The sequence below is a fragment of the Theropithecus gelada genome, chromosome 15 (genome assembly GCF_003255815.1).
Source record: "Theropithecus gelada isolate Dixy chromosome 15, Tgel_1.0, whole genome shotgun sequence".
Lineage (NCBI taxonomy): Eukaryota > Metazoa > Chordata > Mammalia > Primates > Cercopithecidae > Theropithecus > Theropithecus gelada.
In genome coordinates, this window is record NC_037683.1 from 73286119 (window position 1) to 73301221 (window position 15103).

The 15103-nt window shown below is 35.4% G+C and overlaps 1 protein-coding gene across 1 annotated transcript in view; it reads left to right on the forward strand.

Annotated features, from left to right (window-relative positions):
- PTPRD (protein tyrosine phosphatase, receptor type D) overlaps positions 1-15103 on the forward strand; it is a 550091-nt gene that overhangs the window by 396514 nt on the left and 138474 nt on the right. Inside the window, exons 21-23 of the mRNA XM_025359514.1 lie at positions 1273-1482; positions 6402-6559; positions 12362-12373. Of these exons, the coding sequence (XP_025215299.1) occupies positions 1273-1482; positions 6402-6559; positions 12362-12373 (380 nt within the window). The remainder of the gene's footprint in view (positions 1-1272; positions 1483-6401; positions 6560-12361; positions 12374-15103) is intronic.

Genomic DNA, 15103 nt, shown 5'->3' on the forward strand with positions numbered 1-15103 from the left:
AACAGTCTGAAGCCATTTTATCACAGAAGCTTAGCCTTGATCATGCCAGGCTCTCATTCTACTAAGTAGAGATCACTACTTTGGCTTTCACTAGATCATTTCTATTTACAAAAACAGGAATAGTAGTTAGTTTTGCTGCACCGTTTCCATCAGTATCTTAATTTTGTTTATCAAGATGAAGACAGGGTTCATTCCATTTTCCAGTTCGTCCTCAAATATGTAGACTTTTCTATTTAATACATAGATACTAAAATAAATAAAATAAAAAATTATTTCCGAGAAACTGGCAAAAAGATTGCTGCTTACATCAACAGGCATCCCAGACTAATATAGATCTTTCCTTTGTTAAGCCCTGTGAAATACCAATTTTAATTGGATGTCAAGGTAACTTTGAAATCAGTGTTCATAACCACTGTTAGTATGATTTTCTTGTAATAAAGGAGTCAGTGAAAAACAATAGATTATCCAAAAATAAATTCTACCTCTTTTCTTTAGAAATACATGAAGGATCTGTATATACATGTGCATGTGTGTTTTCTTCAAGGTAGTACTAAAATTAATTTTCATCTACCTTGCCTATATTATCTGACAAGATATACACACTCCCAAGAAAGGTCGATTCTAGAAAAAGTTGACTCCATGATCAAGTATAAGGAAGTGCACTCCAATTGCCTAACCAGGGAGCTAAGTCAAGCCAGAAATTGGTAAATGAGTAACAATGTCTATTTAATATGTGTATATTAAAAATTGTTTGTTGGATTCTGCTTCTGCTGATTTGAGGGAATTTGTGTCATATGAATTATCTAATTACTAAAAGCAATCTAAACTGGCACTAACCTCTTCTAAAATGCGGCTATATTTAAAGATTTAGATGTCTTTGTCTGAGGTTACTACTTGTTTAATAAATCTCCTACAAGGCAAGGCTTTTATGAATCAAGCTGACTTTTTTCCTTAGACAAGTTATGATGCACTATTGCCCTTCGAGAGAATTTCATTAGTGTAGGAAATGAAATGAGCTACAGTAAAGGATCTAATTGCCCCGTGTTTATAGCCTAGACCTTATAATAGCAGTCCAGTATCTTACCTTAACAGGAAGAGAAGCATTTGAAATATTGAGAGAACTGAGATTTAGTGACGCTGATGTGCTATATGAAATGTGAACAAATTGCATTTGAGTTGTTCCCAGTGCTGAATTAATTTCTCTCATTAAATTATCAATAAGTTGGGTTATTATTTACAGTTCTTTTTCTGTTTCTCCCTTTTTTCCTTAAGCTGCTTAAGGAGATATCTAGGAAGCGCAGAAGCATCCGTTATGGGAGAGAAGTTGAATTAAAGCCATATATAGCCGCTCACTTTGATGTCCTTCCCACTGAGTTCACCCTGGGGGATGACAAGCATTATGGTGGATTTACAAACAAGCAACTCCAAAGTGGTCAAGAATATGTCTTCTTTGTGTTAGCAGTAATGGAACATGCAGAGTCTGTAAGTTAATTATGATGGCATCTCTTTCCTATGGTATGCTTATACATTTTCACTGGAATGTGGTTATTTAGGGATTTGTAGGTATATCCATCCTCTATTTCTCATGAACTGTTATTAACTTAAGTGTAATAACAGGCTGCCGACTCTTTGGACATTGCTGAATATACTCCCCAAGACTGAATTACAAATGAGACTGTGTCTCTGATGAAGGAAATTTACGTGGCCCTCTACTTTGTGAAGTTCCAGACCAATAGGACATAGTTCCTGATACCTTTTGATGTAACACAAATATTATCGTGTTAGAACCAGCATTGCTCACAATCTCCTTCCCTCATCCTTTCAAAATGACTGCTGTCAAGAAAAGGAGACTGCTCTCATCTTGCATAATACCTGATTTACATTAGCCCCTGTGATTGCAATGGGAACTCACAAGCTCAGCCATTCAACATGGCATATTTCTGAAAATATTGGCTTTGGGGGTGATTGTATTTATTCTCCTATATTTGCCAAGTGAGACTACAGTGCCTCTACCTAGATTCATGAGGAAGGTCTATCTAGAAAGAGGCAAATACAACAGCTTCTTTAATTCTAGAGATTTATGAGTGACTTTATCAGTGAACAGCTGAGAAAGTTATAAAATAATTTAATAAAAGAGAGCATTCTTAAGGTATTCTAAATAATGAATTTTCTTCTGTTATGTAATCCATCTTGCTTATATGTCATTTTATGTTTCAGTTGCTTTGAATATTTAAAAAAAAGGCGGGGGAGAGATATTGTAGATAGGAAGGGGGTGAATTTTGAAGTGGCAGTTCACATGAACATTTAATATACATATTCTAAACTTCATTTATGTAATCGGTGTCTATATATGACAGGTGTGATAACTCTGAGCCAGTCATTTCCTGAATAGAAGCAGCTCATGATGTATCAAAGATTTCTCCACATCAGGTGTTAGGGTATACAGTGGGGCCTCTCTTCGAGTGACTGAAAGAATTATCCCGTGGAAAATCAAAACACAAAGGCAGCCCCTCTGCCTGGTTTACCTTTGTGCTCAGAATGTCATTTGAAAACAAAGTGATGGCCTTCCTGGAATTTTAATGTACAGATATGCTTTCTCTTTCTAGTTGAAAGTTTTAAGGCAGAACATCAAGGGAATGAAATGTTAAGAAATCATCTTTTTCTTTTATTCAAAAATGACTTTTAAATATTTGAGAGGAATTTTCTTTTAATAGCTCTAGGAATGTTTCAAAAAGCACACTTAGAGCATTGAGGTAGATCAGAGAATCTAGCAAAGGAGAGGAATCTCATTCGATCTTGCAGACTGAACCACTGAACTACACACTCTGGTTTCTGATGTCTTCCGCTAGTGTCTAAATATGTCACAACTGATAAAGAGTCTGCCCCTTTCTTTAGTATGTCATCTGCTTATTAATTATAGAATTAAGATTTTTTTTACATGTGTTAATGAAGTTGCCCCTTTATTCTGTCATCTTTCTCAGTATTGCTTCCAAATATATATGATATTTATTTCCTTTATATATCATAAATATTTTCAGGCCTGGAAGAGACTTGTATCCAGCTAGAGTTGTTTTGCAACAATAAAGCCTTTTTGTAAGCCTCAAATTTCCGTAACAGATTATAACAATGTTCCAAGGGTAGACTGGTAATTTGCAAAGAGAAAACGCTTTTCCCTCCCTCTCAAAGACACAAGCTATCCCCTAATCTATTGTCTCACATTAAGAATGTCAGATTACTGGTTTGGAATGATCCAAAATTTAATCTCTTCTCTTACTCCCATACATAAGAAATTATATTTTTCATGAGGCTGGTATCATTTTATGACTTCGTTTTCTTTTCATTTTCATACATCTCTGTTTCTTGAATGGGTTGGAAATCTATGTTCTTTGGGAAAACCTGTGCTTAGACTTCCATCTCAATGGACCATGATTATTATCTTAAAGGTTCTTGGTAAAGAATTTCAAATCGGGCAGTTTTGCCTAGTTCTGTCTACCAAACTATTTTAGCATTGCCTACAAAATGGAGTGGGTATCGTATAAACCAAAACAATGATATAAAGAATCATGTTACTTAAATACATAGTTCTTTGCCAAGTCCTTTGTGTCAATCCTTATACCATATACATCCTTTTTTTTTTTTTTTTTTGCTGCCTCTGAGAGGCTTGGACATACATACTGGGATTCCATCTTCTTTTAATGCATTAGAAAATCTGAAAATCTAGTCAGTCTGTTTCCTGGGCAGAATGACGAAAATGAGAAAGAAGAGTAGTATACAAGCATTCAGTGGGACATCTGTTCTCCTGCTTGATGGCCGAGCTCATTGTACTTAAATTCAGAATAGATGCCATAAACTAAATTTTTTAAAGATGCAGGTTAAAACATTTAAAAATATGTACTGATCATGAAAAATGAGCATATATACTGATGTCTTGACAGTTTCAGTCATTTGAAAAGATGAACATTTTTTGTCTTATTCAGCCAAGATTTGTTGAGAACCCACTAAGTACAAGGTTCAGTGCTAGCTGCTTTAAGCATATAAACACAAAAAATATATAAATCCCTGCCTTCTAGGAGTTTGTAGTTTCACCAAAGAAAATGAAGTATGTATACAAATAAAAAGCCAAAATAGAGTTTGGTAAGTGCCATTAAAAACAAACACACAAAAAAAATAAGGACTAAATAAAAATTTAACTGTATTATTTGTACCTTTTTTTTTTTTTTTTTTTTAGAGGGGAATGACCGATCACTGCCAGTCATTTAAAAAGGGGTGGTTTCACTGGAGGCAGTATTCAAGTGGGGGCCTGGAGAGTTGTTGTTCAATTTCAGGAGCTAAATGTTGTGGAACTTGTGAGGGAGTTGAGGAGCAAGAATAGAGCATTTAGGGAGTAGTAGCAAGAAGCCCACTGTGATGGAATGTGTTGTGTGTTGTAAGCAAGTTTACAGTAAAATTGTGGATGCCCTTGAGAATCGTGCTAAGTTATCTATGTTTTATTTGGGAATCACAAGAGAGCCTCTTGAAGGCTTTATAGTTGCAGTTTAGGATGATACCTCTAGCAGCAGTGGAGACTATTAGAGGAAGGAAGAAACTTGGTATGGTTAGGAGCACATAAGTAAGGTCCTAAAGAAAAGTGAGACTAGAAGGAGAGCAGATGGACCTGGGGGTCACTGATAAGCTAAAATCAGTGTTTCCAGTCTATTCCTGTTTCTATAAGGTAAAATCAGTATCCATTCCTAGATACTGAGAGGATGAGAGAATTTGGGAAGTCAAGAGGAAGGGAAGTAGTATCTGGAAAAAATTAAATTCATACTTAATTTGAACATATATGTAGGGGGTCTCTAGAAATGATTGGAAATGAAGATCTGGGATTTCAGAGAGTATCTGAGTTTAGGAACATTAATGAAGAGACATATTCTGCATGGAAGTTGAGAGTTAAAGCTTGGGCTAACCTTGCCAGATAAGAGAGGATAAGAGATGCTAGTAGAGAATAGAACTTAAGAACTTGTGTTCAGGGCCAGCCACAGTGTCTCACACCTATAATCTCAGAACTTTGGGAGGCCAAGGCTGGAGGATTGTTTGAGACCAGGAGTTCGAGACCAGCCTGGGAAACATGGTGAGACCCCATCTCTATAATTTTTTTTTTTTTTTAAAGAATGTTGGTCTATAGGATGGAGTCAGAGGCAATTAACTCAGCAGGGCATGAGCAGTTGGAAAGATGAGGACAGGACTGGTTTAGTACAAAATTAAGAGAGCCAGAGATAAAAATTTTAAAAAAGGCTTGATCCACTGTGGCAAATCTGGAAAAGTTGTCTGGAAAGGTAAAGAGTAAATAAAGGCAATTAGATTTGGCAAATGAAAAAAAAAAAAAAGGACCAGTGGTGTTGTTGGAGTGAGAAGAGATGAGGAGTGAGTAGTAGAAGCAGAGCAGTTAGTGGATATGGATTAGTTTCTGTTGGATTGGAAAGTAGAAGATAAGGACTTGAAGGGGGCAGGTAGAGTCAAGATGTTTTCCTAATATAGGCTAAAATAGGACAGAACTAAATGGGATAGGATATCATAGAAATAAAAATCATCGATATTTAGTCCATTTTTTCTCCAAGTAACTGTATTTTTGAAACATATATTATCAATTGTCTGTTGAGAACAGACATACCAGTCTCTGAGCAATAACTGTAATAAAATTAAATGAGAACTGCTAAATTCTTTTAAGTTCTAAAAATTCTATATTTTATAAAGCCATGTCATCAATTTTGTATATCTCACATCTGTAATTTGAACTATGGAATTCCCTTTTGAAATTGTAGACTTTATTTGTTCATTGTTTGGTTTCCATTTCCTAACTAATATGCAGTAGTATTAAGTAGTACCAAGCACTAAGAAGCACAGTAGTACTAACGACTACCGACATTCACATTTAATTAAATACTGACTTATTTTTGAACGTAAATATGTACTTTGGTCTCCTTAACTGTATGATAATGCCTTGCGGGCTGGAACTCTAATTTTTCTCTTGATTTTCACATAGCATCTAACACTTTGGCCCAATGTAAATGTTCAGTAAACATTTTGCAACTGGTTAATTACTGGTACTTTACGCTTCATAGGATCATTTAATACGCCATATAGAGAGCCCAATGAAAAAGTGTCTATGAAGTAATTTGTACTATCAAAATTACTTTATTATAAAGTATTTCACTCTATAAGGAAATTTGTATTTACAAAACCTCTTCCTTCCTTTCTTTTCTTTATTCTCCTCTCCCCTCCCCTCTATTTTGCTGATGTTGCTTCACACACTTTTCATTAAATTCACTATTTCCTCGATTTTTTGCTTCTTCTGATGTTAAAGGTACTCTGTAGAAAGTCATTATTTTATCACTGAAATAGACTCTGCTTTTCCTCAGAAGATGTATGCAACCAGCCCTTACTCCGACCCCGTGGTGTCAATGGATCTGGATCCACAGCCAATCACGGATGAAGAAGAAGGCTTGATCTGGGTTGTAGGCCCTGTCCTTGCAGTGGTCTTTATCATCTGCATTGTCATTGCTATTCTTCTTTATAAAAGGTAGGTTTACCCAATATTTCTGTTGCAATTTTAGAGGCTGCCTTATTTTTGAAGACTTGATCATTGTTCTATGGTCCTTTGGTGGTTGATTTTAGTAGAAATACTTCAGTGCCATTTCAGTTATTTTTGGAAAAGTGTTTACATTACAGTAAGATCAAAATGTAAAGACTGTACTATTTGGAATCTTATTCAGTTTTGGTATAGACTTCTGTTGTCCAACATGCATCTATTCCGGCCTCCAATCTTCTGAGCTGCTTTATGCAGATAAGCACTTTTCATAACAATTGAGGCATTAGTGCATTCACAAGTAAATAATTCCATGCAAGCTTTCATTTGATTGTTTTAGATAATTGCTCAATTTCAACATGTTTTTTGAAACATTATCATGATTTTACAATTTGTACATATCATAAATCTAATTTGCACAAGCGTTGAGATAGCTCCCTGTGGCTATTTCTCAAAATTTGGCAAAAGCACATGAAAATTAAGGATTAAGGAAGGGAAACAAAAAGAGAGGGGTGGAGAATGAATCGTCTCCCAATTTTTCTTCTAACTCTTATTCCACATCTTCACTGGTGAATTCGTGTATGTATCCAAAAAGGGATGCCAAGGTACCATATTCCTTTTTTAAAAAATATAATCTGAGTCTTACTATGCCCATGTGTTGATTTGAGTAGTGTCTTTGACTACAATTAGAATGCAAATCTATATCTACCCACATTTTTCTGATATGCCACTCTTTTTCCATTTTATTTCTACCTCTAACATCTAATCTCTAATAAGATTTTTTCCCCTAGGTCACTGGCCGATCAGTTAGAGAACATTAGTAATTGTTCTTATAAATTCTTTCTGTCTTCAGATTATAATTATAATATAAATATGAACTTATAAAAAGTAGCATATAATATCCTTTCTTAAACATTTAAAATGACTAAATTCAAAATTACTTCCCTTTATATAGATTTTTACTTTTTTCCAGTCCAAATTTTATTTTCATAAAACTTTAATCCATGTTCTCATTTTCCTTGTGGTGTGTTATATTTTGAAATGCTACTGTGAAGGTGATCTCATGCCTCTACTGCAAGATAGCTTCTCTCTCCCTGTCCCTATAACCTTGGCCTTCAAAATCTAAAAAGAGTATCTTCATTTTGATTCTTGCTTACATGCTTAATCTGATAATCTCATTTCCATTCACTCTTTTTCCTACCCATCTAGCTCCCTTTTGGGGGTTTATATTAATTATTTTCACCCTCACTCCCTTGCTCTTCTGTCCCTGGAATAGCGTTTTTCCCCCATAACCTCTTATCTTGACTCTTAAAAAAAGAAACTCCTTCAGAACACTTCTCCTTTGAAAAACTTGTTTTTAAAAGGCTCCATTTCATTTTATTCCAGCATTAAGAGAGGGTTGAGAAAATAAAGGACAAATGAAAGAAGTTCATAACCATAACCCATTAAATTGCCTATCCTATTTTAGAGTTATAAAGAATGAAAGAAATATCCATCATTATTTTTTTGTGTGTGAACACTGCCATCATTCAATTATCCATGCTGTAAAATAGCTGATAAAGCAAGTGATAGAAAGCCAAAATCTCCTCTCATTTGATGATTTGAATCTTCCATTCCAATCTGTATCTATAAGCATGTATCTTAAGGAACTCGTTGTATTTTATCACCTCTCTCCATGTAAGAGATAAGGGCAGGAAGCCTGAGGCACCCACCTGCCCCGTGAGTAATCACAGACTCTGTTTGAGTCCAAGCAGGAACTGGTGCCCTTTGCTGTCTGTACGCTGCACTTTTTTCCGGAAGAGAATTCAATAATAAAAAGCAGTAGTATAATTCTAATTGTTTTCTGGGAAATATTTACTTAGGTGGTCACATACTACTATGGGAGTCGGGTCAAAAAACAAATGCTTGTTGACAGGTGTATTTCTAGACCATATCACATGCCATTTTGTGATGATTTGAAATGGGAAAAATTAATGCCTTATTTTTTAAGTTATGTTTTATTTGGATATACATAGCTATCATTAAGTCATATAGTAACAGATGTATGTGGTATTTGTGAATCAGTTATGTAAATTTGACGAAATATGATTGTAACCCTAATAATTTTTAAAAGATAATTATTTTCTTTCTTCATCTGCAAGTGACAAAAAATCAACTCACTTATTATTTTTCCTAATCCCACAAAAAGAAGTATCGTATTTAAAGGTTTTATGACTCTGTTAAAATAGAGTAGCATTTTAGTGTGGGCCTATGTAAGCATCGTCTAATGCAATTGTTGGGAAATGCACACATCCTCGAATGCTAAGTATATTTAGCTAACCATCTGAAGGCCCATGAAGCGTTTCTGAAATAGAAATGCTTGCTTCAGCAGTAAAGAACATTCCTGACTTGAAATTCAAGTAGACCCAACAATGTCCTTCTTGATTATCATGAGGCAGTTCAAAAGGAAATCTTCTGTACCCAATGAATAGTGTCTTTTATAGCTTGGATCCTGAGCAAAGTTAATTACGTAATAAATACTCCATTCCCTCTTTTTAGGTGCCTTTCAGTTTATATACAGGTCATTGGTAATGACTCAGAATTGAAAGTATCATTATTATTATTATTGTCAGAATAGTTTACTTCCCATATGCAAATAATGCTTTGAGAAGAGAATAAGAATAAAACGTTGTTAACTCACATTATATTGATCATCCACTTTATCATGTATCTCTGCTTCTAAGATGCTTGCATTAGCAATAGGTCTGTAGCTACAGATAGTTTTATCATATAAAGAAGTATATTTTACCCAGATGTCTGAGGAGACTTTGAGACTTATTCCTATTAGATCTATTCATGTGGAAATGGCACACTATTTGATCTGGCATTCTGTTCATTTAACTTTTGTTTTTAATCTAGTAATCTGTACACCTATACTACATTGATCATCAGTAACAAAAAATATCACCAGGGCTTTGTAAGATCCCTAAAATGCCCTCTGAATCATCAGAAAATTAAAATATATTTGATATATCTTTAATGTTATAAATTTTCTTGTACTGTAATTTTTAGAAAATATGATATGGGCCATGGCTTAAAGTACACATTACAGAGATAAGGTAGTAGCAATGTTCGGACCAGTACTGGACTGAAGAGCCAGGAAACCTGAGTTTCCAAGTCCCAGTTCTGTGACTAGCTGGTTGCATGGGGTAGAAATTCATGCCAACACTCTGAACCTAGCCTTCATTACAAAGTTAGTGGGTGGACCAGATAATTAGACCTTTTTAATATAATGTTCTATAATCTGAAAACATTAAACACCAGGTAATACTATTGGTATTGCATGTCCATCTACTCCGACAAAAAATCCACAAGGCAATTGAAAGTTCGTATTCTGTATATCTGTTACATATGTAAGGCTTTTCAGACTTTTTTCCAGAACTGTCCAAGAATTATTTATATAGAAAATAAACATTTAAAAATAAACTGTTAACCTTACCTCTATGGAAAAGCATTTCAAGATGGATGAAAAGTGTTTATTACCTACTATGGAATCAAATAAAGTGTAGATCAGGTGGTCTTAGAAGTCTGAGACATACTTTAGGCAAAATTAACATCCTTGAATGGTAATAATCTAGCCTGCTTGCACACTGTTTTTTCTTCCCCATCTCAGGATGTGGAAACCATGAGCTAGAGGAGACTAAAATATAGGCTTCAGTTTCTCCAGCCTTTTCCAGCTCCAACACTGTCTCTCTGCAAGCTTTGTGTCTTTAGTCTTCTCTTTCTGTATCAACCCTCCATACTGTTCCAAGCCCTCATCAAAGAAAGAAATGCAGTCCAGAATATTTTGAGATGCTATGAAGAAATGTGTGGCCACACCCAACCATACCGGAAGCTGCTGGTTGACTCTGCTTTCTGGCTTCTGAGTAGGCCCTCCTTAGGTTAGGAATGCCTTTCCTGTCACTCCCCTGCCACTCCTTTTGGCTTGGATAACTCCAACTCTTCTTTTGGAAGTAAGCTAGGATGCTACCTACTTAATCAAGGCTTTCTGGGTGCTTGCCTCATCTTCTATCCTCTCTTCTCCTCCCCTCTAGCAGTTCGGGCTACCTTAGGATCGCTTTTCCGAGACTCTTAAACTACTTTCTACCTGTCTATTATAGAACCTACTGCATTACTGTCAATTCCCCTTTTCTTGGCACTCTGCCTCCAGTAAACTGCGGGTCAAGGACTCTGTCTCATTCATTATTGTGTTCCTACTGCCTAGTAGAGTGCCTGGCACACAAAAATATTGAATAATTAAATGTATACAAGTCAAACAGTATTAAACAAACTCAATTCCTTCTATGTGTTGACTCCATCACTCAGTATCACCTTTATTTTGGCTGGCAAGAGTTGCAATAAAATCCTTGGCCTGTAATTTAAATTTACCAATTGTGAAAGCTTTCAAACTTAGATATTTGTACCACATATGTACCCAGGTGTATGGTGAGGCTGACCTTTATCTAGAACTATGCATTTGTGCATATGAATACTCAAGCAGCCTTTTAATCCACAGAACTGATAATTCACTAGGTGGTTTTCCATCCTGAGGCATAGATTTTTCTACAGCTGATTCCCTGATAAAGTCATTGATTTAAAAAAGTGAGCAAATTGGAAACATTTATGTAGAATTTTTTTTTAACCTGGCACACTAAGTAAATCACTTTAAAATTAAGAATAAGAAGAATTAACCAATGTGTTTGATATCATTTTCATCATTTACTTTGTATGTGTGTGTTTGTGCAATTTAAATGTGGATGTTTTATTTTTGAAAAGAGATGGATTGAATTGTCTCACAGGGCCAGATATTCCAGCCACTTGGGTATATATTTCATTGCATCAAGAAGAACTTAGTACCTTTATTTTGCAATTGGGAACTCACTGAAAACTTTGCAATTTGCCTCAAAGTGAAGATTTTTAGATTAATTGTTTTCAGGAAAAGGTTATATGCTGCAGAAATAATACGGTTATTTAAACAATCAGCATAATATCACAGGTGAAAGGAGCTATAAGCATGAACTAGTTGTGTTCACAGACAGCACCACAGACTAGGAAAATACATATTCTGTCAATGGCTGGTAATAAAATGTTTTTCTGGATGAGCCCAACCGTATAAATGGGCCATGAATAGATTTATAATGATGAGTATTATATTTTCCTAAACTGAAGATGCGGTTAATCCTTCATTGGAAAAAAGATGTGGCGAGAGGTATTTGAAGAAATAATTTCTGCCACCTTATTACCTTTTGGTATAGTATTCAATTGTGCAAATTTCTGTATAGTTCAATACAGTTTGTATATATTTAATATGAAAGGAATGACATACCTCTTAATTGAAGGCTTTTTATTTTAAATGAATGAATTTCTTTTGCGGAATGATGCTGTATTCCCATTGAATACATTACTAGTTTTCTCATAGCATGTTTTTAAAAAATCAAATTATCTCTCCACTATCAAACACTTCCTGGAATATAATTAATTGTGGCATTATTTTATAGGTGATGGATAAAAGTGCATGTGTCGTTCACACACACACACACACGCACACACACACTGTGTATTCAGTGATGTAACTTCATGTCAGAGCTCTGTTTAGTTCATAATCAGAGGTCCATAAATATTTTGATTCGCTGTCGCTTCCGAATGTATGTCAGTTGTGTGTCTTTACTTGTGAACACTATTTCTTAAATCTTGGTTGTCATGGTTATCCTTGTTACCATTGGCCAACTAACATTTAGCCTTTCTTTTTCCTTTTTTTGCTGCATTAAAATGGAGCAGTAAACCCGACAGGTGAGGAATAGAGAACAAACCCCTTTCATGTTCAGTAAGAAAAAAAATAAACTGGTAGACTTCGGAGTTGTTGAAGAGGGGAGGGCGGGGCTGCATACAAAAGATGATACCTGGCACGTGGAAGACGGGCAAAGCCTACATATACACAGTGACTTCATTAAAATGATTCTGGGGAAGATAAATATTTTGTTTATAAAAGAAGAAAAAAACAGATTAAAGGCGAAGTTTAAAAGATAGTACACAAACCAATATCTGAGTTTTGTTTGTGGTCAAGATTAAAATGGGCATTTGTGTGTGTTGATGTGTTTACAGGGCAGAAATGTGAGGTGTCTCATAAACTGTTTTGTTTTGTTTTGTTTTGTTTTTACCAAAGATTAGTTTTCAAGTTTGACTACAGATCACCTAATGATATTAGCATTTTCACACCCTGCAAATATTGATGACAGTGCCTTAGTGAGAACTCTTCCCTAATTCAAAATTATTATCCATGTCTCCCAGTCTGGAATAATAATAGCAATAATAATAGCTAAAATATGCTATGTGGTTATTGAATGATTAATCCAAACTAACCTTCTAGCTTTCTAACTCATATCTATATATTCATATACACTTATGTATAAATATGCATATAACATATATATAAATTCCTGATAAAAATCAAACTACAAAAAACATCTCAAAGATCACCTACCTTTCTCCCGGTGCCATATTCCAGTGGATTCCATTGAGTGGCCTCTGGACCAGCAGCCATAGCACCAGCATCACCAGGGAACTTGATAGAAATACACATCCTCGGGCCCCACCTCAGACCTACAAAATCAGAAAGTCTAGGCATTGACCCACCAGGCTGTATTTTAACAAGTCTCCCCAGGTGATCCTGATGCATACTGAAGTTTGAGAACTATTGCTGCATTATTTACACTAAAATCACTTTACATTGGTCAGCAAGCCTCATGTTCAATGATAAGAATTTTTAAACCTCTATGAGGGTGTCTTTTTTGTGTGGACATCTCTAGCGTCCATTTATCCAGCAGAAAAACCCATGCAGAATAGTGTGTGTTTTTTTGTTTTGTTTTTGTTTTTGTTTTTGTTATTCAGCCAAAAGACGAAACACTTTAAACTCACTTAAAATACTACCTTTCATCGGCCGGGTGTGGTGGCTCATGCCTGTAATCCCAGCACTTTGGGAGGCCGAGGTGGGCAGATCACGAGGTCAGGAGAGCAAGACCATCCTGGCTAACATGGTGAAACCCCATCTCTACTAAAAAATACAAAAAATTAGCCAGGGATGGTGGCGGGCGCCTGTAGTCCCAGCTACTTGGGAGGCTGAGGCAGGAGAGTGGCATGAACCCGGGAGGCATAGCTTGCAGTGAGCCAAGATCATGCCACTGCACTCCAGCCTGGGCGACAGAGCGAGAGACTCTGTACCTTTCATCATAACACTTTTCCCATTTTACAACTTAATCAACGCTTCCTTTCTCTATTAAAATGAGAGAGTTGAGCCAAAATTTAGACATCATCTTCTAATCTCCCTCTGTTTTATACATAAAGAAACTGAAAAGAAAATTTGTAGTTGACACATACCAATAGTGGCAGAGTTGGGATTACATTCTTCATGTTATCAGAAACAAGTATTTGGATTGATTTACTTGAATATTGATAGTAGATATTTCTAACAAGTATACCTTTCTTTCAAAAAGCTCTGCTCACATCTCTGTATATCTTTGTTTCAGGACCATAAATATGATCTTTCACTCAACTTGCCTGTTATTTCTTCCCCCCTGGCTGGGAGCCTAATTTTTTCTTCCCCGTTAGATGGGACCCTAGGAGAAAGCAAATGCCCCATAGACCAGAGTGGCATTTGTGTTGTGTATTACCCACATGCCAAACAACTGCATGCTTGTATAGTATTAGCAGTTTCTGATAGATCCAAAATTTCAAGTGATCTTCCATTTCCTTTTCACCTACATAACTCCTCCACATAGTAGATACTTCTCATTGCAAGAAATAAACTTACACTAACATTTTATAGTCTTAATAGAAAAAATACATAGTATAGCAAGGCAAAATTTAGAATCTGTTTGTAGTCATTATTCTTTCCATTTTTCAAACTGAAAATGAGAATGATGAGACCTCTGAAATTTATCAGGAAAAATGTTACTACTTACATTCATGTTGGGCCTAATTTAGACCATTATATGTCTTTTAATATTTTGTGAGAATGTTTTAAAACTCTTTGGTATTATTAGCAATGATGACCAAACTCTTCATCTTCCTCATCTTTCCTAGAAATGTGTTCTGTGTTAGAAAACAATCATTCTAGCACCTCACATAATAGGTGTTTAAAAATAATGTGATAAGAATGTGGACAGCCAGAATTGTCCATGTTGTGATCATTGAAACAAAACTAAGCAAAATACATTTAAGCAACTGGTTTTCTATTTGGCTTGGATTTCAGGAGACTGAGGTCTTGGAAATAATTTCATTTGAATAGACAATGAAAGAGAAGTTAGTTATTAAATGTCAGTAAATCCCTCCCTGTTCATTAAAATTGTGAATTGTAATTTTAGTCCTATGTCTTGAGTTTTCTGAGACTCAACATCTTTGCAACAAGATGTAATTCCTAACTTTCCTGGAACCAGAGAAATTGACTAAATTACTTTAGAGAGTTTTCTTTTCTATCCCTCCAGCTCAGTGTCACTCACCCCAGCCGCAGGGAAAAAGAAGATA